The sequence below is a fragment of the Diabrotica undecimpunctata genome, chromosome 8 (assembly GCF_040954645.1).
Source record: "Diabrotica undecimpunctata isolate CICGRU chromosome 8, icDiaUnde3, whole genome shotgun sequence".
Taxonomy (NCBI): Eukaryota; Metazoa; Arthropoda; class Insecta; order Coleoptera; family Chrysomelidae; genus Diabrotica; species Diabrotica undecimpunctata.
This window is the reverse complement of record NC_092810.1, coordinates 142778663-142802959: the sequence shown is the minus strand read 5'-3', so window position 1 is coordinate 142802959 and position 24297 is coordinate 142778663. Positions and strand designations below refer to the sequence as shown.

Sequence of the window (24297 nt, the reverse complement as noted above, 5' to 3'; positions counted from 1 at the left end):
CATACATAACCCCTTACCTACGTACTTTGATTCAATAAACAATTAATTAATTCAAGAGTGTTAACAACCTAGCAACACAAATAAGGAAATAATTGAGACAGTGGAAATACCGGGAAACGTGGAGATGGAATAAACCGATAGAATAACAACCTGACAGCGTATATGGTATGAGCACGTGAAAAGAATAAATCACGATGGCCAAAGAGAGCGTTAAAATAGTCTGCAAATCTAAGAAACTAGGATGACCAAAAATAACAGAAAAAAAGAATCAAATATAAAATGAGGGAGAGACATCTGGAAGAAAACGATTAGCAGGATAGGAGTGGATAGAGGTTGAGATGAGGGATGCAACAGTGGCTGAGGGACCCCGTGATATATATTATCTGCTAGTTTATTATCTAACGGTATCTTCTATATATTTGTCTATCTTTTGGATCATTAGTATTTAATATATCAATTAGATCTAGTTTTTTGGTACCACGCTAATTTAAAGGGATAAAATAAAACAAAAGTAACCATAATACATAATAAACTATAATTTTATTAGAGCTAAGAGACATACAATAGTAAAAGTATATACAATTCAAAACACATAATACTATTTTAATTTAGTAAAATAAAAACGATATCACCTCTTGTATAAATACTCAAGTAATACTTACAAATAATCTTCTGGTTTACGATCACCGTTGAACTCGATAGTAACAATAAAATTTCTAGTAACTAACTATAAGTACAAAGTTCATACAAAAATGTTATATATCTAAAAATATTGTTTTTAAAACTTTAGTTGATCATATTTATAAATAAAATACAGTGTTCCAACGAAAATTTGACCCACCCCTCCCAGAAACTCAGAAATCAAAAGTTTCCTCAAAATTTAAGAAAACACATTAATTTGTATTGGGAGAGGGACGAATTTTCATGCATAATTTATGCCCTCAAATGTTATGCCTCATTGCAAGGCATCAACCCCCAGTTTTTTTTAATAGCAAGTATGGTCGATTGGCACATTATTTGAAAGGTAATTTTTTTCTAGCGTTTCACCACATTAACCAATTAAATGTTCTTAGTGGCCTCCAATACAATAATTAAATCAACCTGCAAATCGAGATCAACACGCCACTGTGTCGTTATTGGAGTAACAGTAATCCTCATTTATTTATGGAGGCACATACAAATTTATTAGAAGACGTTATTGATCCGCTGATTACTGACACATTGGAATCTGATAATAGCCTTTTAGAGGATGAACTGACTTTCCAACAGGACGGGGCACCTCCACATTATGATATACGCGTAAGCCATTTTTTAAATCAACGTTTTTTCAGTGCGTTGGATTGATAGAAGGGGTCCAATAGAGTGGCCGGCCAGATCACCGGATCTTTCGCCTTTGGATTTTTTTTTTGTGGGGATACCTAAAATCAGAAATATACGCTACTCCGCCAGCAGATCTTGCAGAGTTGCGACAAAGAATTGTGACTGAATGCCAATTATTGACACTGGAGGTATTTGGAAATGTACTAAGAGGCTTTGAAAATAGACTGTATTATTGTATGGAGGTTACAGGAGGTCATTTCGAACATTTAATTGGTTAATTTGATGAAATTTTATGTTTTTTGTTATTACTGATGTTCAACTAATAAATTAGTTAAATCCAAAATTATCTTCAAAGTTATTTCGTAAATTAAAAAAATAGAGTGTCGTGTAGAGAAAAACATACCTTTCAAATAATGTGCCACTTGACCACACTTGCTATTTAAAAAAAACTGGATGCCGTGCAATAGGAGATTACATTTGAAGGCAACAATTTTGCATGCAAATTTGCCCCGCTCCCAATACAACTTGACATGTTTTTTCTTTTATTTTGAAGAAACTCTTGCTTTCTGAGTTTCTGGGGAGGTCAAACTTTCGTTAGAATACGTTTTATAAAAAAATATGTAGCTACGTATACACTGCCCCGCAAAATTAACCGATACGTGAAAATTCCAAGGTTTTCTCCTTTTGGTTTTATTGAATTGCCCTGTATAATAATTAATTTGACTATTTAATTTTATATTACTTTTATTAGCTAAAAGATAAAGCACGCATTGCGGAAATTAAAAAAATAGAAAATGACCAGAACAGGACAGAATATCGAATGAACTCATAAGTACGAAGGAGCAGATCTGACCAAACAACTATTAAAACTAATACAAAAAAGAATAGAACAAAACAGAATACGACAAGAATAGATATCAAGCATCCTAATACCTCCTTTTAAAAAGGGAGACAAATCGGACCTGGAAAATTACAGATAAATTAATGTATTAAACAAAACACCAACATTATCAACCAAAGTGATAACAAATAAACTGATTGAAATTAAAACACTAGCAGAAGAACAACAAGGTGTTAGGTCGGGAAGATCATGTGCCGACATTATATTTCTAATGGAGCAAGTGGACGAAATGTTTCATGAACCTTAAGAAGGCATAATGGTTGACATGACAAGAAGGCCTGGGCCTCTTCAAGGAATGGGGTACTCCGTTTTTTTTTTCTTAGGAGTAGTGGGGGTGTGGTAAACGAAAATCGCGTGATACGTGATACATGTGAGAAGTAGTGGACTACTAAGAAGCAGGGGGGTAGCTGAAGGTGGCTGTGTGTGGGTGATCTGAGAAGATCCAGAAACGCAAAAGAAGAAGTAGGTATTGCCAAGCATGCCAGTTAAGGTACTTCAGGGGTTACCAGCCAAGTATTTAGGAACGGCTCTTTATCAGCGTTGTTGGCGCGCAGACTTTACCTGCGATATTGGATGGGGAATGATTCTAATATATCAAAATACTCATGCAGTATCGTAGGATACGACGTTCGGTGGCCGTAATGGCGTTTAGTTGATGTGTCTTGAGGGAGATGAGGTCCTGAAGATGAGATCTTCTCCTAAAAGCGATATCCGGCCACGGACGTCCTGACAATAAGGAGATTTAAATAGAATTGCTTGGGTTTTGGAGGGATTTATGGTCACTCTCCATTTGTTGCACCATTTTATGACTCTGTCACGGTAGTGTTGAGACCGTTCGAATACAGATCGTTGCTATCCACGCTCCCTGTGAGAGCCAGAGGTGAGGATGGCCGTATCATCAGCGAACAGGAGGAGAGACTCTGATCCTTGCTGCGGGCGGGGGATGTCACTGTTGTAAACTGTGTAGAAAACTGGAGCAAGAATTGAGCCCTGGGATACTCCAGCTTGTGGAGTGAATGGAGTGGATAGATGGTCAGCGATTTTTATCCTGATAGTCCGGTGAGAGAGATAGGAATTTATTAGTTTAACGAAAGGTGTAGGCAGTCCAGCAAGGTGGAGCTTTTCAATCAGGCCTGTGTGCCAGACCTGATCGAATGCCTTCTGGACGTCTAGGAATATGCCTATGACGTGTTTCCTTTCGTTAATTGATTGAAAAATGAAGGTTGTTGCTTCTACCAATGCATTTTGTGTGGAGTGTCCAGCCCTGAATCCGAATTGGTAGTCTGGGATTTGGAAGTGAGCGTCTAGGAATTCTACGAGTCTCTCCTTGAGGATCCTCTCGTAGACTTTACCTAGGGTGCTCAAAAGTGAAATGGGTCTGTACGATTCAGGGTTGGTGAGGGTTTTCCCCTTTTTGGGGATCATGACTGTACTGGCTACCTTCCAGAGAATAGAAAAGTAGCTCAGTGATAGTGATGCATTGATAATGTTAATGAGCAACGGGATTATATTCTGTGGAAGATTTTTGAGGCATCTTCTGTGGATGCCATCTGGGCCAGGAGATGTGTTTTTACCAATGTTGCACATCTGCCTGACGGTGTCCTCAGTCACAGGGGCCATCATCGGGTGAGGATGTGGTCCGTCATGTGCCTGAGGGTAGTAGAATATATCTTCCACTCTCCGCTCGGCTTCTCGTTTGGATCTTTCGCTGAAATTGGGGTTGTTTGGGGAGATGAGGGTGGCCTGTAGTGTATTTTTGAAAGCTTCGGCCTTATCTTGTGGATTGTTGAGGATGACGTTGTTTACTATGAGATGAGATCGTGGCTGACTTTTTTGTTTAGTTAGGACTTTGAGTTTGTTCCAGAATGCAGCACCATCTCGGTAGTCAAGGTCAGAGGTGACACGCATCCACTGTTGTTGTTTCAGCTTGTTCACCTCCAACCTTATAACCGCCGAGAGCCTGTTGTACTCTGTTTTGATAAGTGGGTCTCTGAATCTTTTATACTCTCTGAGCATTTTTCTTTTGGATTTGATTTGTGCGATGATGTGCGGTGGAAGAGTTGGAGTATATGGATTGTATTTTGTCTTTGGAATAGCCAGGGCTGAGGCTTCTTGAAGAAGCTTCTCAACTTTGGAAATCCCTGTGTCAACTTGGTTATGTATTGACATATTGCCTAACTCTGGGAGGTTCTGATTGATATGTTGTTGGAATAGTTCCCAATTTGCTTTACGATAATTTGTCCTATAGATTGCAGGTCTTGTCTGTGGAAGGAAGTTGAAGTCAGTTTTGACTAGGAGAGGAAGATGATCGGATGTTATCGAATCACCAATGAAACATTCGTCATCGATCCTATCAAGCAGGCTATCCGTGCATAAGATATGATCGACGATGGACATTCCATGGTAATTGAAAAACGTTGCATCATTATTGGTGATTCTCGAAATGGGCAGCTCTAGAAGAAGGTCTGAGAGCTGTCTGCCTGGAATATTTGTGTGGATATCACCGAATTGAGTGTGCCTGCAGTTTAGATCGCCCATTAATACAGCATTGTCGAGTGTGGAAAAGTACTCGACAAGAGGTAACGAGAGGGGTGTGTTTGGATGCTTGTAATAGGATATTATCGTAACTTTGGTGTTGTTTGGAAGGTGTAGGTCAACTGCCAGGTAATCGTCGTCACGGAGCTGGTCTAGGATGTGGGGAGGAGGTATGTGTGCTGAGGAAGGTATAGTATGGTGGATCAAAAGACCATTGCCATGACTGACCTGGCTTTTATTGAGTTGAAAAGATGTGTAACCTGTGAAATTAAGTGGTGCCTTTAGGCGGGTATCGGTAAGGGATAGCACTTGTATTTGGTGGGTGAAAAGGATGTGTTTAATTAGAGCTCTTTTACGACCGATTCCCGCACTGTTGACTGTACCTATTACACAGTTGAACGTGACGGCTTACTGGAGGGGGACGAAGGTCATTTCGACCTTGTTATTTCTAGCTGTGGGCACTATTGAGTGCCCGAACATTTTGTCCGACAGGTCGGAGGAGTATTTCAATGGTTTCTCTCCTGTCTGGCAATATATTCATCAGCAGAGTGGTTGTGAATTGGATCCACAACCTAACGTCTGCTGTGAGGGTCGCAGGAGGAATCCTACGCTCAGCGATTAGAGGTTTGGCCTCTTGATGCGAGGAAGGTGTCTCCTGCCGTTTGAGGCATCGTGGTGACCAAGCCGGGTGTGTGCCTTTGCAGTTGGGACACTTAGGGTTTTTGATTTGTTGGCATTCAAAGCTTTTGTGCTCACCACTACCGCAGTTAGGGCAAGTCGCCTGCCTTTTTTGGCACTCTGAAATTTCATGACCGCTCTGGCAGCATCTGCTGCAGTATTTTGCGGCCGGACGGATAATGCTGAGATTGTGTGGAGCCTCATAGGGCCTGATCAACCCATCTATACAGATGCCATTGATCAAGGCGTCTGTGTAGTACTCCTCACAGAAGTGACTTAAATGGGAAGTCCATTTCACTCAGGTTGATGGCTAAATCCTCGGTAGAAATGGTCGGGTCGACATCGGTGACGACAAGGTAGAATGGTGACTGCTTTTCGACGGTTGGCTTGTTGGATCGTTGCCGTGAGTTTTTAGGCTCAATAATGATGGAGGGATCGCCAGTCCTATTTTGAAGTGTCTTGGACACATCTCGAGTGTTTAACGTCTTTGACGTCTCGAGATATGCTAGACGATTTTTAGGCACAAACTTAAGGTTGATCATTACACCCTTGAATAATTCTTGGGTGTTGACCAACTGAAAAAGTTTGCGTTGGGTGTCGTAGGCTGGTGGAATGTTAAGGATCTTGTAGGTGAAATGCTGCGGTTGTTTCATCTGGTCCTCCGGACTGGCGGTTTTGGTTGAGGTAGTTGGTGCCTCGATAGTTTTTTTAGGAGGATTGGCTCGTGAGGTCGAAGGAACCTCATCGTTAGCGGCGACTGTAACCCTCTTTTTGGGTTTTGTGGCTGAGGTAGTGGTGGCTGGAGCGGTAGCTGGAGTAGGTGGCTTAGTGGCGGAGGTTTTGGTAGCCTTGGTGGCTACATTGGTGGATGTTATTTTTCTGTCTGAGTTCGAGTTCTCCTCAGTGATAGTAGGCAGAGGAGGGAAGTCCTCATAATTACTATCGGAGTCCTCGTCCTCAGTAGCTTGATAGTTGGGATTTAGTAGTGGGTTGATGATGATTATTTATTATTAAATAGCCTAAAATTAATACCCGTAAATTATATAGCCTTTATTATTTTAGAGGCAGCATCGGGATACCTTGTAAAGGCCACCTCGATGAGGGAGGTCAGTCTAGTGAGGAAGTCACTAGATGACTCGGGGGTAGGTTTAAGAGATGGCATGCTTGGCTGTGGAGGGGAAGGCATCTCTGAGGCGATGGTATCTCCACCTCAGGTGCCGAGTATCTCCGTGGGCCAGGCCCGTTATTGGATAGAATTTATTGAGGAGCGGATTTTTTGTCTGCAATTCCTACTAGTCGTCGGCGGACTCACCGTCAACAACGAGAGAACCTCGTTGGAAGAAGTGGTCCTATTCCTCGCAAAAATCGCTTCAGTGCTCGCTAGGCACTTACGGTCCCTTCGCGAGCTAAAGAAGGTACGCCTCCGAGGAACGTCCAAATAAGCGGTTTCACCGCTTTAGAAGGACCACTACCCACGAAGACGCACCGTGACGTGTTCCCGTAAACGTACCTTCTGTGTCGAACCCTCCTAGTGTCAAGTGGTTTTTCTATGCTTAGTATTTGGTTTTATTTCGATCTCCCTGGTTACTGGTTGGATAAATTCACTACTTTTATTGATTGTATTTTCCTCTGTTTATTATTCTGGAATCGTAGTTTTCTACCCACGTTCATACTGTGCGAGCCGGTATGCGGACAGTGACCCTTTCGCTGTGAACGTCTCGAGCAGAATGTCTTAATGGTTAAAAGACGTTATCCACTTATTGTACGCAAGGGAGATATCTCTAGAAATAATCAAAACGATCGAAAATATCTACCAAAACAACACAATAAAGGTAAAAGTAGAAAAAGAACTAATTAACCCAATTGAAGCTGGCAACGAGATAGGACAGGGAGATTCCCCGAATTATCTATTGTTCAATCCGATCATAGACGAACTAGTAAAAAAGTAAGAACTAAAAAAGGAAGACCAAATGGGAGAAAATCAACTTAAAATAATCTATTATGCAGACGAAGCAATAATACCCTCTTAAAGTAAGATGATTTACAACGTATGTTACAACAATTTAATTTATTTTTTATTATTCTTCAAAAAGAAGAATTTATTTTTTATTTTGTTTGGATGAAAAGAAAAGTTTTGTTAAGGTACTCTCAATAAATCGAGTATGTACTTATAAAATAATGTTTGTTAGATTGATTGTATTCCTTTATGGTGTATGGTAGGCTGCTTTTTCAGGAAAGAAAAGTGTTTTTAATAAAAAGAATAATTTACAATAATGCCAGATCAAGAAGAGCAAACTGTTGCCCTGGATTATGATTGGCATTCCGTTCGGTAGATAGAAGAAATTTTTGGCGTACTTTTACTGACTTTTAATTTTACTTAAATTTATTGTTCAGTTAGTTCTTCGGGGCAGTGGAGATAGTATCTACTTAAGTAGTTTCATCAGTCGTTAATTAAATAATTTTTAAAGTTTGATGTGGAGGAGAGAGATCGGGGGATTATTGGCGTACTAAGTTATGTCATTTTTCTAGAGTGCTTAATTTTTTGCATAGTCTAATTTACTTATCATAGTAGTAGACAAGACAAAAATAACACTTGGGTAAAACAAAGTTGCTTATCTTGTTTTCCTCGATTTCTTTTGCCGACTTGTTAATAAAAAAGTGAGTGGAATTTTGTTTTACACTTTAAGTAATTGTTATTTAAATTTTTACAAAAACAGTTATTTCAACACCTTTGAAAACCCACCCCGATCTCCCCTAATAAATACATTTTTCTAATTAAGTAGATTTTACAAAAACGTTATTAAGTGTGACAGCTAACAAGTGGATAGAGTCAATCATTGGTATCTTATTAAGACAATTATAATTTATTTATAGTTAGAAATCACAATTTTTTTAATCATAAAATATCAAGGTTGTTGCACAACCAATCTCAATCATTTAACTATAGGTAATTTCACATTATTTCACATAATAAGTAAAAAGTAATTGGTAAAAGGTAAGTTTAGAAACATTTTAGAATATATTTCTCGAACAGCTAAGATCTGTACAAAAATACAGAGAAGTTGATTATAGTGAGCCGGAACTCATCAATATTAGAGAAATATTTCCAGTAGGTTTTCAGGAAAAATCATGAAAGCTTCTATAATGAAAAATTTACATTGCAAATCCTTGTCTATGACACACGTTATGATGAAAATATGCTTGTGCAATTAGTAAAAACAGTTTCAACCTGTCAAGGTGAAAATTAGCAAAAAAGTGTAAAAGTAATTTTTTGTAAATTTGCTTGTCAGAAATCGGAAATGTTTAAAACTTTTCAAAATCTGTTATTATATAAAAACAATTTTGCATTCTAGCTCTGTTCTGTATAGGTAATGCAATTGGACTAGATAATGTTCCCGTATTTAAAAATTAGAGTGTTATAAAGCTACTGGGTCATACGATGAAAATATGGAAGAGATTATTTGTTAGACAAACATGTAGAGAACCTCAAATTTCCTATAATCAATTTGGTTTTATGCAAAGCAGATCAACAACAGATGCAATTTTCAATATAAGGCAGCTTTATACAGCTCTATTATCATTTAAAAATGTAATGGGTAGATTAAATCACACTTGTTTACTGTTAGATGGGACTTAAGATAAAACAAAACCGGTTACAATATAAAAAAAACAAATTTCTACTGGTCGTTATTGAGCATCTTCATATAAATCAATAAATGTTGTTTTTGGGACTTGGGATTGATACTTTATTGAAATTAAGATGCGAAGATTTTGTTGTAGAGTTTTTGTTGAGTTGTACAAAGAAAATCAAAGGAGAAAGTAGCTAACTGTTTAGCAGATGCGAGGGCATTGCTTTTCCAGTTCAAAATAAAAATTTATACTACAAAACTTTTGTTATAAGCTGAATTTGTGTTAGTAGGGTTTGTGTAGTAGTTGTCGGTATTTCCTCGGGCCAGACAGGTATTGTTGTCAAAGAGATTGGGATACCGCAAAAACCAGTCTGGTCCTGTTCGGGGTTGGGAAATGGGATTAGGCAATTAAGGCGCAGTATACTATGGGGTGACTTCAAGACGATTTGCGTACTCATCGGAAGTTCGTCCAATGATTTGGTTTTGAGGACTTATACGTTAACGAAAAATGACAGAAGGACAATGGCCTTGCCATAAAGATCATTTTACGGGTCTGTACGTGACTATTACTTGGACCGACAAATTAAATGGTGATTAGAAGATAAATCCAACAAAAATTCGGATTATAATACTAACCATATTGCAAAATTAACACTGTAAATTTTTACTATAGACCTCAGTCTGTCTGCTTTGTTTGTTTCCCTCATTTTCGAAGTATTGTTGGTAAGTTGGTTTCGCGTTTTGTGCTTTTTGTACATTACAATATTACATTTATTTTTACGAACATGGGTTCGAAGAAGGTGATGTCTATTGAACTAAAGCGTGAAATCATTAAAAAACATGAGCAAGACTGACTAACAAGAGTAACTGACTTGGCGAGAACGTACGGGCGTACCACATCAATGATATGTACTCTACTTAAACGGAAGGGGGTGATATATGGTATAATGCCAGCTAAGGGCGTTACAATAATTTCTAAGCTCCGGACTTCTCTCCATGAAAAGATGGAGAAACTGCGAACGGTGTGGGTGACACAGAAGCAGCGTAAAGGAGGAACCTTAACACAAAGCATCATATCTGAGAATGCGCGAGCGATTTACGAAGATTTGCTGAAGCAGATCCCACACAGTTCCACAAATGATGAATCGGAAGACTCGTTTAAAGCCAGTCGTGGCTGGTTTGACAACTTTAGAAAATGGACCGACAGTTCATGAATCAGCAAGAGACTTCTAATTTTAAGAAGTTGTATACCAAGTTGTATATCTCGGACATATTACACGTGGAGAGAAATACACCTTGCTTCAACTGATTATGCAGGGAAAGATCCAAGAACCTGAGAGAGTGGTACGGATGTACATCAAATGAACTTTTCAGAGCAGCCGTCTCAAAAGTCCGAATAGCTATGATGATTGCCGACCTCCGTAGCGGAGTTTTCCCTTGAAGAAGAAGATACCAAGCACCTTTTTCGGCGTTGCTTTGAGGTGACGGAGAACATAAACCTTAATCTTCGAGAGATCTGGAAGGACCATTTTAACATAGTAATATGCCTAAGAATTATTGAGCAGGTTTGGCTAGGTGTTACAAGGAACTTAGCCTCTGCATGAAAGAAGCTGTGGCCTGATGATGTAGATGAAAGGGCCTGCGAAGGACTGGAACCCAAAGTGTCAGTGGTAGATGAGATTGTTTCTCTTGGAAAATCCATGGGTCTGGCGGTGGATGAAAGAGATGTAAACGAACTTGTCGAGGAACAGTCTCAGAAGCTGACAACCGAGGAGTTAGACAAACTACATTCGCAGCAGCATACGGTGGTTCAACGAAAAATTAGTTTTGAAGAAGAGCCAGAATTGAAAGACGTTGTCTCTACAAGAGATATAAAGGAGATCCTGGGAATGTGGGAGAAAGTTGCAGAGTTCGTTAATAAAAATCAGTCCGAAAAAGTTACAACTGGTCGTGCATCGGTGTTGTTCAACGAAACTTGCCTAACACATTTCCGCAATATTTTGAAAGAGAGGAAGAAACAAACCTCCTTGGAGGATTTAGCTAAGACCACTGACGAAAATTAAGCGCTTCCGTAAGCACTTCACTTTTTCTTATGTTTTTACAGAATATGTATGTATTTTTTGTTACTTTTAAATAAATGTTTCTTTTTTTAAATACATTTTTCTTATTTAAAAACACTTAACAAAAACAACTACCTTCCACTTCCACTCCGGAAATCGTTTACAAAAAGATTATTTTAGAAATTCTGCGAAAACGTATTAACAGTTATGTTTTTCGAAATTGGCAGTTGAGTTACTTGTCCTCGATCTTGTAGGCAATGCCATGCTATCTTGTCCTATGATTTGCATTCTCGTGTTGAATAGTCTTCTTAAGTGACATCACAGATGTCTTTTAATCCCACAAATTTATTATTTTTTCATACAAATTGGTGTTGTTAAAAAGTGCAGCAGGAATTGGCCAACTGAAATCTCTTTTCCTAGTTTTGATATTTTCGTTTTTAATCGACTCTATTTCTTGTATACTAATGGCTGGGCCACCTTGTCCTAGGATTTGCAATCTCAAATATTTTTAAGAAAGTTACGTTCAGCAGCCTCTGAATTTTGATTAGCTATGGGTTTATTCTTTATTTTTTTTTTTTTCACCTTATCCGCGTATCAGGGTATGCAAGTAGTTTCTTCTAAATTGCTATCAGCTAGTCTAACGCAGGCTATCAACAGCGTAATAATATTTCACTCCAAATACATCTTTCAATAGCCTAGTTAGAGTACTGTCTCTATAAGGAAAGAACACGTGCTAAACTTTTCATCTCCAAGGCAACTGATTACATTTTACAGAGCAACCAACACTTTGTTAATAGTAACAGATTGTTTTTTGGGGCTCTCACTGCCAGCCAAGTCTACTACATGTAATTTTACACGCATTGTTTAGATTCATTTCTCATGGCTTCACTCTTTTAGGCCTCTCATCCACACTTAACCAGTTGAGCACATGTCAATTTTGTAAAGCATAACAGGTTTACAACTTTGTTGGTTATACTTTTCGCACAATTTTTAAAATAACCTTTTTGAAAAAGATTTCCAGAGTGGCTTAATCCTATTTAAAGATAATATTTAACTTGGATAAAACGTACTTTGTCACAAAAGTTGATCACTCTGTATAAAACTTCAAACCAGATGGGCTGATGACATCGAGTGAATGGCTGGTCACAAATGGATGCAAAAAACAACAAACAGAAATGAATGGACACATCTAAGGGAGACAGACTTACATTCGAAGATAGATGGAATAGCTGTTGATGATGTTACAAGACGAAGTATTAAGTAACCTATATTTGGTTCATATTCGATTTATATAGCGGTCTATTCTGAATGCCTACAATTAATATTAAAATATTTGTAATTTCATTTTGATTTCGTAGAAAAAAACATTTTTTCATGGCACGTAACAGTTTGCTAGTAAATGAGGCTTTTGTCTTATTGATAAACTTAATTTTTGTTGCTTGATCGACGCATTTTTTCATATAACGACAGCCGCAACTTGACAAATAGCAGTTACAGATTTCTGTTTTATCTGCGGTAAATGTTTGCGTAAGTACAACAATAGCAACCGATAACAAACTCTCGAGCTGGGTATAACTAGTGATTACAGCACGGGAATCGTATTTTTCTGTTGTTCGTAAATGCTACAGATCCTACCAATAAACCAGCCACAATGATCCACAGCCCTGATTGGTAAAACGACTGAGCCCAGGATTTCGTAACGTCCGAAATGTATCCTAAAAAATTAACAATTATTAATTGTTTATATAAAAATTAAAAGTTGTAAATAACAAAAATTTGACGACTTAAGTAAAAATAATTAAGTACTTGCCAAAGGCGTAGTGTAAATAAAAAATCAATATTTAATTAGCAATATAGACATTAATAATTCCCTAAAATCATTAAAAATTCCCAAGGAAAATTAAATTCCTGTAGTTGGCTGTGCCATAAAAATTGGACTCAGACGCAATGGGATTCAATACAATGGAGTGATGAGTCCAGATTTGAAATGAAGCCTGAAGAGAAAAATCAAATGTCCTGCATCTATCATGATTTGAGGCAGCATGTCGTCTGAAGGTGTGGGAAAATGGAATTGTAAACACGGACAAATATTTGAATATTTGAGAGGAATCTCTTGTACTGGTTATGGAACACCGTTTAACATCAGCGGAAGATTTTGTCTTCCAACAGGACGGCGCAGGTTGTCATACCTCAAAAAATAGTTTAAAATGGATTGAAGACCATGGCTTACCACTTCTGGAATGGGTTTCTAACAGCCCCGACTTGTCCCCGATAGAGACTTTGTGGCACGAAATGAAAAAAACTTTGAGAAAACATCATGTCAGGTCCATCAACGAATTGAAGGAAAAATTACAGAAATATGGGATTCATTTATATTAGAACTTTTTAAAAACTGAGCCTCGAAGAATTGTGGATGTCATTAAAAATAAAGGGGATGTAACTCAGTGGTAAACTTTCACATTTTTTTTTTTTGTTAATATCACATTTTTTATGCGTTTTTTAAAATTTATTATTATTCTGTTTAATCAATAGTTTTTATTGCGTTATAAAATATTTTCTTTTTTCTCTAGAAAATTCAAAAATGTTGTTCAGTGCATTAGAACTTATAAAATTTACGCTGCCCTTTTATTTTTGTTCTCTAAAATTTAATGTTCTTGTCAATCTAACGTTGGGCCAACTGATATGGGAAGGGGCTCGTATTGGTTTGAGATGTAGAGTTTGTTTTAAATTTATGTCCAAAGATCTCCTTACAGAAAATATTTCTTACTGTCTACTTATAATAACGAAATATATTGGGGTTACTTACCAGCTAGAGGAGGTCCAATTAAATGTCCACTGCCTTCACACAGCAAGATCAATCCATAACCCATGGTGAAATCATCGAGTGATACCAATTCACCCAGAAGGGACGGAGTCAATGAAAAACAGCTTGAAAAGAAGAATCCAAATGAGGCACTGCATCCGATTAAAAGTATATAATTACTTGTAAAGAACATAATTCCCCAAATGCTAACACCGCATAGTACCAAAGATATAGAAAAGGTTTTAGCGACATGCCAACGGTCACCTATCCAACCTAATAATACCTAAAACAAAACTAGTCAAACAAGTGATGCTTTATAGACCAGGGAACTAACGATTTTCCATGACAGTCATTGATACAAATATCTAACAACTGCTTTTGGTAAATTTGGTGATAACAATTTGTAATCAACAAAATATGCAAAAAATTAAACGTCATTTTTTACTTATAAACAATGTAAAATTGCTATTTGATTGAAGATCGATATACACTCACGATCATAAAATCCGGGTCACCTTGAAAATTTCAAGTTTATTGAATATTTTTGCATCTGGTGCAGTAATAACCTTTTTTTTTTAGACTAATGTATTTTTTATTTGTCATTAATGTTTGTTTTGAAAGAAAAAAAAAACGGTTTTTTTATTGTTTTTATTGAAAAAGCACAAAACAAACCAAATTGTTGACAAAATAGACATACGAAAAAAAAAAATAAAAAATACAGAACGTGGTAAAAGAGTGAATTTTCAATAACTAATATCGTGTGTTGCCTCCCCTTGCTCTAATAACCTCTTGCAGACGACGGGGCATACTCTCAATTTTTCTCCGGATTACATGTTGTGGTATGTTATTCCACTCTCTCACTAACAGATCCTTAAGCTCCTGTGCGTTGTTAGGAGGTGGTGTATGGGTTTGAATACGTTTTTTCAAATCGCCCCAGAGACGTTCGATGGGATTCAGGTCCGGAGACCTAACTGGCCAGGGTAACCTCGTAATTCCAACCTCGTCCAAGTATTGCATACTGATCCTGGCAACGTGCGGTCGCGCGTTGTCCTGCATAAAAACCGCATCTTCTCCAAGCCCTACCATGGTGGGCATAACATGTTCTTCCAGAATCTCCGTAATATACCTTCGTGCAGTTAAGGACCCATTTTCGATTAAGGGTAATTCTGTGCGGAAGTCGGAAGATACACCTCCCCAAGCCATGACCGAGCCTCCACCAAATGGCATTCTTGGAGCAATGCAAGCTTGTGAAAATCGTTCACCGGTTCTCCTCCAAACTCTTACATGTTCGTCGGATCCAGTTAGGCAGAAACGGGATTCATCTGAGAATAACACTTTGCTCTAATCATTAATTCCCCAATGCGCGTATTTTCGAGCAAAAGCTAGTCGTGCAACTCGATGCGCCCGGCGAAGTGGCGGTCCTGTAGCCATTACCCGAGAAGATAGTCCAGAAGAACGAAGTCTTCTCCTGACTGTTGCAACGCTAACATTGCAATTTCTTACTTCCTGTAGACAATTTCGATGCATAACCGCAGTTGAGGTCCGGTTTCGTAAAGCCTGAAACATAAGGAAACGGTCATCTCGTGCCGTGGTCGTTCCTCTTCGTCCAGATCCAGGTCGTCTGGTTAGCAAACCCGTTGAAGCACTCGTTGAACCGTAGACAGGCTTACGCCAACAGTTCTTGCGACTTGCTGTTGAGTATGACCGTCTTCCTCCGCGCAACAATGCGTGCCGTTTCAACAACAGTCAAAGGCATTTTTGGCAAAAAGTAAACAATAATAAACACTAATAATGGCACTAATACACACTAATGGTGGCAATAATAAACGTTTGTTTGTTGCGTTTGAACAGAATGTCGAAGCACAAATGAGACATTTAAAACAAGCGGCAGTTACAGGTACCGTTCATTTTGGGAAGTGTATAGTTTTCCGCGAAATCGGCATTATTGGAATTCTTTGTTACAAAGGAAACCACTAAGGCGACAACAATTCTCAGAAACATGCATTAGTTTGTATTTGTGTTATAATTATTTACGATAAAGCTCGTTAAAAATGAAATAACGGTGATTTTCAAGGTGACCCGGATTTTATGATCGCGAGTGTATTATAAATGTGGAACAGTGACACAATTTTACGAAAAACGCATAGAAAATCCTTTAAAATGAGAGTTAGTAAAGTTATTTTTGTTTTTTTTTTAATTTTAAAATTTTTTGAATCAATTTTATTAAAATTATTAATAGGTTTTCTAAAAATGCACAAAAAACTTTAAGGGACAATCACATGTATTTAGCTACTTAATCTTAAAGAAGTTTCGTTTAATGGTTATTGCAAGACTGAAATTGTATATCGATGGCTTAATCTGCAAAAAAGCCAACTCCATTTAGGCAAATTTTTCAGTATGAACATAAAACCGTTCAGTTCATGAATAATTATACTTAGCTTTTGTACATATTCAGTAACAAATAAAAGAAAGGAGTTAGCCTGTTTTTTTAAACATCTTTCAGAACAAATTAATATAAAGAATTAAAATTCAAAAGTATCAAGAAAAAATAAAATATTACATTATAAAAAACTTGAAAAAATATTGTTAAAAAAAATGTTTATTTATGAGGTAGATTATTGTAGTAGGAATGATAATCAGTTGGGATGGAGGTTTTTAGATCTTAAAGATCCTGGAACTTTCTGATGGTTAATGGCAATCTATCAGAATGGAAGTTCGGCAGCTGAGCAAAGTCCTTTGAATTAGTCATTTTTTCACGCCGTTGGGGAAGTATAACTTCTATTATAACTTCTATTCTTCTTAAAAATTTACTTTATAGAATACGTATATTTCAGGGTTCTGATTTCATTAATCTTCAAAAGAAAAATTAAAAACGTTTACTACCTTACCCGTCAAAGGTGAAAAAAAAATTTACCTCGAGATTCCCCTTCATTTTTCCAGGTCGAATGGATTTAAGAAATTTGACATCATTCAACGACTTAAAGAATGAATGTGCTAAATAATGAACGTAGTATGGTTTTGAATTTTTGCGAGCACTTTGGCAAATACCAATGTATTCAACAGGTACATTAATATTTTATTTCGAATTTTTTTTTTCGATGGAGGCATGCATAGAATCTACCTCCATCTATGTGTGATCTACTTTAAGCTATATCTGTTCAATAACGATGTTCCTAGTCATCGCCACATTTATCAAAGCAGTCGAGGCCGTAACGTTTCGATTTTAAGCTGCGCATCCGTCGCTGTAAATCACTACTTTTTTGTCTGTGGTGTCCAAGATTTGTGGTAGAACTTTATCTACAAGAAAGTATAAAATGACATAAGCAAATTCTTCAGCAGAAACTCCACCTTCTGTCTCATTCCATAAAAAGCAGTATGCTTCCTTAGTTTTTAAATCCAATGCACAAAAATGATGCACATTAAGTTTAAATTTGCAATACAGTTATGATACATTAGATTTTGGTACTGTAGCAGAGCCTGAACATTAACTGCAAATACGAAATCTTCTCAGTCTCAGCCTGCTCTTTTCTTGTTGTGTGTTTCTTGTATTCATCTTCAGATACAAAACCCAATTTATATGACGTGCATTTTTCGCAGGCGTCTTTTAAGGATGACATAATGATATGTTTTCCGTATCTAAAGTGTAATTAAATTTTGCCACCGATACAGGCAATACGTTGTTTGTACAACACCAGTCCGAAACATAATAATCATAAAGCGACTGTTTTGATAACAACCGTATGGGCACGATTCCACGTTTAAACTACTTTCTAACCTAACGGTTGGCGCAACACGGAGTTGGCTCTTTTACCGTAGTGGGGGTCTTATGCATGGAGGTAGGACGTTAAAAACGTCCAGGAACGTAAGCAACGTTAAAAAAATGTATGATTTGTATATTGAAATGTGCAACGCAAATAATATACCTTTAATTTTGAGCATAATCTAGAGTTCTTGCTACCGAAAACCGATGGGTGTGACTTTTATAAATTTGAATTTATAAATTCAGAAATTGAATCAAAAACATCGACGTAATGACGTAATTTTCCCATTCTTTAAGTTTGTCCTCTACTTCAAATATTACTTTACCATGTTCCTCCTGTAGCAATGCAGTTTGTTTCTTATTGAAGATACCAACCGCTTCTTTCACTTTTTTATACATGTTAAACGTGTCGTATCTGTTTTCAAGTTCTTCAATGTCATGACACTGTTTTGCTAGATGTTGACTCTTTGCTTCTCGTATTTTACGTCGAATTTCTTTTTGTAAGCCATTATAAAGTGTTTCGTTGTTTTTCGCTAGTCATCGTTGTTTCGTCAAATCCAATATATCATCTGTCATCCAAGCCTGTTTTTTTTATCTTTGATCTGCCTTGTAAATTTCTTAATCACCACTCTGGCACAAACACGATTTGGTACATACGCGATGGACGCATTGAAAATGAAGAATACAGACTTTCGTGAGAGTACATATCTCCTCCTCACCATCTTCTAGCCTTTAATGACATTCGTAGTCGTAGCAGAGTATAGGAATGACTGAGACATTATTAGTGGTGTACTTAGATGAAAAACCAAAATTTTGCACATTCGTGAGTGTGGCATTGCACCGACGATGTGACATTGTCCCTATTCTCAAGCGAAAATAAAGTTTTTTGTGCATTTTTAGAAGTTATTAATAATTTTCAAGAAATCGACTTTGGAAGCTATTTTTGCAATAATTAAACAACAAATTAACAAAAATAACTTTACCAACACTCATTTTAAAGGATTGTCTATGCTTTTTTAGTAAAATTGTGTTACTTTTTCATACAACTTACTGGTTTTTTTCATCTATTTAAAATCAAATAACGACCTTACATTGTTTTATATTGTTTATAAGTAAAAAATGACGTTTAATCGTTTGCATATTTTGTTTATTATGTTGTTATCCCCAAATTTATCAACCGCAGTTGTTAGATTCCTGTATCAACGAGGATCACGAAAAAGGCTTTTTATTTGCTAATTTCTCTGGTCTATTATTGCACACGACATTCTCAGCAAAATTATAACCGTCTAGATAATTGTATATTTTGTTATATACAGAGTTGGGATAAAATTTAAATCCAAGTAAATATATTTGAAAGGAAAAAGACGATGTTAACAACACTTTGCATAAAATATGTACAATGATACATAACGCATTGATGTATTATTTTGTTACTACTCTACTTCCGGTTTCACTAGAAATACCCTCATCTTATTCATTTAAATGGGACACCCTGTATATTTTTGCAGATTTTAGAAGAACTTGCTGTTTCTAGTTTATACATACCAAGTTTGGTAGAAAAAATTTGTTAAAGGAGAAATACATCAGTTTACAGTTAAAGGATTAGTAAATCTATTTACCAAGACAGATGAGAATAATCATTTTAAAAAATATCTTTAAATATGTTCAAAAATGCTCGGCATCCATCTCTTGCCAATATTTAATATTAATAATTTATTTACTAGTTTAATAAAAACTTAAACTCGTGTCTTAAGAGTATTTTTGTATTAAATAATTTAGTAAGAAATCAATTCTAAATAAGTTGCAGATTAAAAATAGTTCATTTAAATGAAAAAGATGGTATTGAAATATTAATGATGATCGGTTATGATGATTGTGTTAGAATTCACGAAGAAATGTTTAATAATTTGCAATTGGGATGGTCAAAAATTTGCCAAAACCTGAAAGACCGCGAACTGCAACGAACAAACTATTGGACACAATTAATTTAGAGGAATCACCTCAAACTTTCACAACAAATTTGGCAATAGACCATGGTAAAAGTCGACGTTTTGTAAATAAGCGCTCACCCCTAATGGTTATACCAGAAGAGAAATACATAAAGCGATTAACAACGTTTCTTGAAGAAAGGAAGAAGAAACAGCATGTATAGTCAAAGCGTTCTTGCCCTATATATCGGGGGTAACAAACAGAATTGGGCGAATACTTAAAAAAGAGAATGTAATGACCATTTTCAAGCCTACAAAGAAAATCAAGGACTGTTTAAGATCGGTGAAGGACAAACGCGACCCATTAACAACGGCCGGAGTATACCGAGTACCATACACATGTGGAATGGTATATGTGAAAACCACGAAAAGACACACAAACACAAGGATAAACGAACATAAAAGCCATTGTCGTTTAGGACATATGCCGAACACGCTTTGGAAGCGGAGAACATCGGATATTCTTTGAAGAAACACAGATGCTGGATAAAACTTCACAGTGCTACCCACGGTTATATCGGGAAGCGGTGGAAATATATAAGCATCCAAATAATTTTAATCGGATGGAAGGACTAAAATTAACAAAACATGGATACCAATATTAAAATCCACAAACGCCCTTCCCGCAAAACACGGAAAAAAGAAGAGCTACGAACGACGACACGCCCCCTCAGCCGAAACCAGTGGAGAAGAGCCGAGTAGAAAATTTAAGTAGTAGAAGCAGTAACATCTCCAGAAGATGCCAACCCCTAGTGTTGGCGAAACGTCGAGAACTAATGTCAGAAGACAACGGCCTAAAAGCCCGAACAAACAGGTTAACAAGTTGGTTCACGAATTGTCAGACGATGATATTGACGTCATTGACACGTAATGTAGTATTTTCCGACGATGCAACTTTTTATTTAAATATAACAGTTACCCGTCATAACATTAGGTATTGGTCAAATGAAAATCCTCATTGGATTCATGAAGAACATACCCAGCATCCAAAATATTATAATGTTTGAATGGGAACTGTTCAAAATACGTTTATAAACCCATTTTTCATAGACGGAAACTTGACTGGCGACAAGTATTTAAATTAACTAAATAACCAAATGATACCTGCACTTCAACAATATGGCTAATTACCATGAAATTTTTGGTTTCATCAAGGTGAGCGCCAAATTACAAAATTCCAAATTGTTGGATGGGACGTAGAGAGTGGCTGCTCGTTACCCGGACCTTAACACGTTAGATTTTTAATCTTTGGGGTTATCTTGAATCACGTGGTTACATTAGGCGACCATGCTTGCAGGATTTGAGAAAAAGAATTATTAATAAGTGTAAACTTGGAAAGAGTAACTCACAAATTTATTAATAGACGTTCACCTTGTCAGGAGGTGAACTGCGAGCATTTTGAATATTTAAAAGTAGTTTTTTTTTTTAATTATTATTCTCAGTAAATAAACTTACCTATTATTTAACTCTAAAGTGATTTATTTCTCGTTTTAACAATTTTTTTTTACCAAACTTGCAAATCTTACCAAATCTGCAAAAATATACAGGCTGCCTCGTTTAAATTAAATACAAACAGGGTATTTCCGAAGAAGAGTACTAACAAAAATATGCCATCGATGCTTTATGTGTCATAGTACATATTTGCATGAAAAGTGTTTATTTATTAATATCGTTGTTTTCTTTTCAAATATATCAACTTGGTTCCATATTTTATCCCAACTCTACATATTTAATTATAAATTTTATTTTTGATAATAAAAGTTACTTTTATGAATATGTCTTCTGTCAAACTGAATGATTCCTAATTCATACCTTATTTTTGTTATTACTTAAAAAGATATGGATATCTAGACTGATCTGCCTAACTTCTTTGGGTATGTGCTTACCACCTTACCACTTTTATTAATGTTTCCTCTTATAAACCCTGGATTGAGAATTTAAAAAACGAAATTTAAAAATTCCAATAAATATACAGTGCTAGTCAAAAGTCCGTTCCCCCCTTCGTATCTTTTGAAGGGTTATTGTTATAAGAGTGAAATTTGGAGGGAGGTAATAAACAGACGTAGGCTTCTTAACTGGTCATAACAAGTGACGCAATAGTGACAGATGACGTTACAGCAGCACTGTGACAGATAATTTTAAATAGGATTTTATGGCAAGTGAAACCTCGTTTGAAAGGTATTGAAAATACCTATGCAACCATACTAATTTTATTTGAGTTTAAGCTCATTTTGATGAATAAATTAAATAAATATTAAAATTGTAGCTTCTCATTTAATTAATAAATATTTAACAACCAGTTCTTACAGTAAGTGTTCAAAATGTGCCCACCTACTTCCTGACAGTAATGCATCCTATTTATAAACTCTTGCCGTACTCATTCAAATATATCGGGGGAAATTGCCCTACATTCTTCAACAATTCGTTGTTTCAAAATGTCAATATTGTCAAGTGATGTAGCGTAAACTTTAGATTTAAAAAAAAAACAGAAAAAAAGCTAATGGTGCGAGGTCCGGTGACCGAGCTGGACATTCTATCGTACCTCGTTGTCAAATCCATCTACCACGATATTCCTCAACTAGGTAACGTCTTAATGCGCCATAATGGTGTACAGGAGCATCATCTTGTTGAAACGTTATTTTTAAGTTGACGAATTCATTGGGATTATCCTCCAGAATTTCAAGTATTAACAGTTCAATTGCATTGTAACATCTCCAGATACACTTCACCGGTTAAGTTAATATTAAGAAAAAGAGGCCCCATTGAAATTGAGTATGTGTTTTACGAAAGACGTGAGGATTTGCGTCACTTCAATACCTCACATTGTGTGTGTTAACATTTCCATTGAGAGAAAAAGTACTTTCGTCACTAAAACAAATTGTTTTTATGTAATTGATAATAGGAAGATACTTCCTATTAAAAAAACGTTCTGCTGCATGGAAATTATTTCCACATTCACCAATTATTAACACAGCTGCTACTTTGTCGGCTACAGTAAGTACCATTCTACCTTTTTAAAAATTTAAACATCTCGTTAAACAATAATTAAACTAAATATTAACTAAGAACAACTTGACTAAACTTGAATTGACTAAACTAAGCAGAAACAGAAATTAAATATTCAAGTATAAACGCGTTTGCAAACTACAAATAACTAGAGAATTGACAAAATTAAGGAGAAACAGAAACTAAATATTAAGCTATAAACGCTTTTACCAACTAAAAATAACTAGAGAATTGACAAACGTCAACTTTTTTGACAAATAACCAAAGGCGGGCGTTAGAATTTTTATTAATTAAATGCAAACTAGAATTTTAGTATTTAATTAATTTATTTTATTTTATTTATTCGTCAAAACAATCTTAAATCCAAACAAAATTAGTATGATTGAATAGGTATATTAAAATAATTGTAGTTTAGCATATAATTAATAAATATTCTAACGTTCGCCTCTGGTCAATTGTCAAAAAGTTGATGACGTAAAAAAAATTAGAGAATTGAAAAACGTCAACTTTTGACAAGTAACCAGAGGCGGAGGTTTTAACATTTATTAATTAAATGCGAAACTACAATTTTAGTATTTATTTAATTTATACATCAAAATGAGCTTAACCTCAAATAAAATTAGTATGGTTGAATAGGTATTTTTAATACCTTTCAAACGACGTATCACTTGTCATAAGGTCCTATTTAAAATTATCTGTCACAGTGGCGCTGTCACTATTACGTCACTTGTTATGACTATAGTTATAGCTGAGAAGCCTACGTCTGTTTATTACCTTCCTCCAAATTTCACTATTAGAAGTATAACGGTTCAAAAGATACAAGAGGGAGAACGGACTTTTCACTAGCACTGTACATATTATAAGTATTGTATTTAACAGAATCCACCATGACGTCATGAGATACATATGCATCAACATTAATGATTTTTTTTGTACATTTACAGAAAATTAGAAATTACATTTCAAGATTTTTTCAAATATTTTTGGCCTAGAATATAAAGAATTTATTTCATACTCTATGACAATAACCTACAACATTACAAAGACAGTAAATATGTCGACGGTTTTTCGCATCATATTGACCCAAAATTTATTACAGGTATCCGATAGCTTTCATAGGGGGACGTAGTTAGTGAAAAGTACCTGTCGAGGTACTGTCAGGTCGACCCTATTTTTTCTAAACAAAGTTTTAAAATGTAGTTTTCTACATGTAGAAACTTTCTATTAGTTTTTGTAGTAGGCGCTAAGATCGGACAACGACCTTAGAAAAAACAGAAAACTATATAGGACAACTCGGCTCTGGAGTTAGAAATGAGAGAGGAGAAACCTTGTTTAACTTTCTACAAGCATACAAATACTATGCAATGAACACATTCTATAAGAAAAACCTCAAAGAAAGTGGACGTGGCTATCCCCAGACGGAAAAACTCGGAACGAAATAGATTACATACTGTGTAACCAAACAGATAATCATACAGGACGTAACAGTAATAAATACGGCGTCAGTAAATAGCGACCACCGAATGGTTAGAGCCAAATTAGAGATAAAACATAATAAAAATGGAAATAAATTTAGAAAAATTTGGAATATAGACACAGATAAACTAAAATCTAATA

At 36.1% G+C, this 24297-nt stretch overlaps 1 protein-coding gene across 1 annotated transcript in view; it reads right to left on the bottom strand.

Moving 5' to 3' along the window:
* Positions 1–521: 521 nt before the first annotated feature.
* LOC140448152 (monocarboxylate transporter 12-like) overlaps positions 522–24297 on the bottom strand; it is a 79513-nt gene continuing 55737 nt past the window's right edge. The window contains exons 5-6 of the mRNA XM_072541246.1: positions 13930–14209; positions 522–12838 (exon numbers count right to left, since the gene is read on the bottom strand). Coding sequence (XP_072397347.1) covers positions 12699–12838; positions 13930–14209 — 420 coding nt within the window. The 3' untranslated portion in view covers positions 522–12698. The remainder of the gene's footprint in view (positions 12839–13929; positions 14210–24297) is intronic.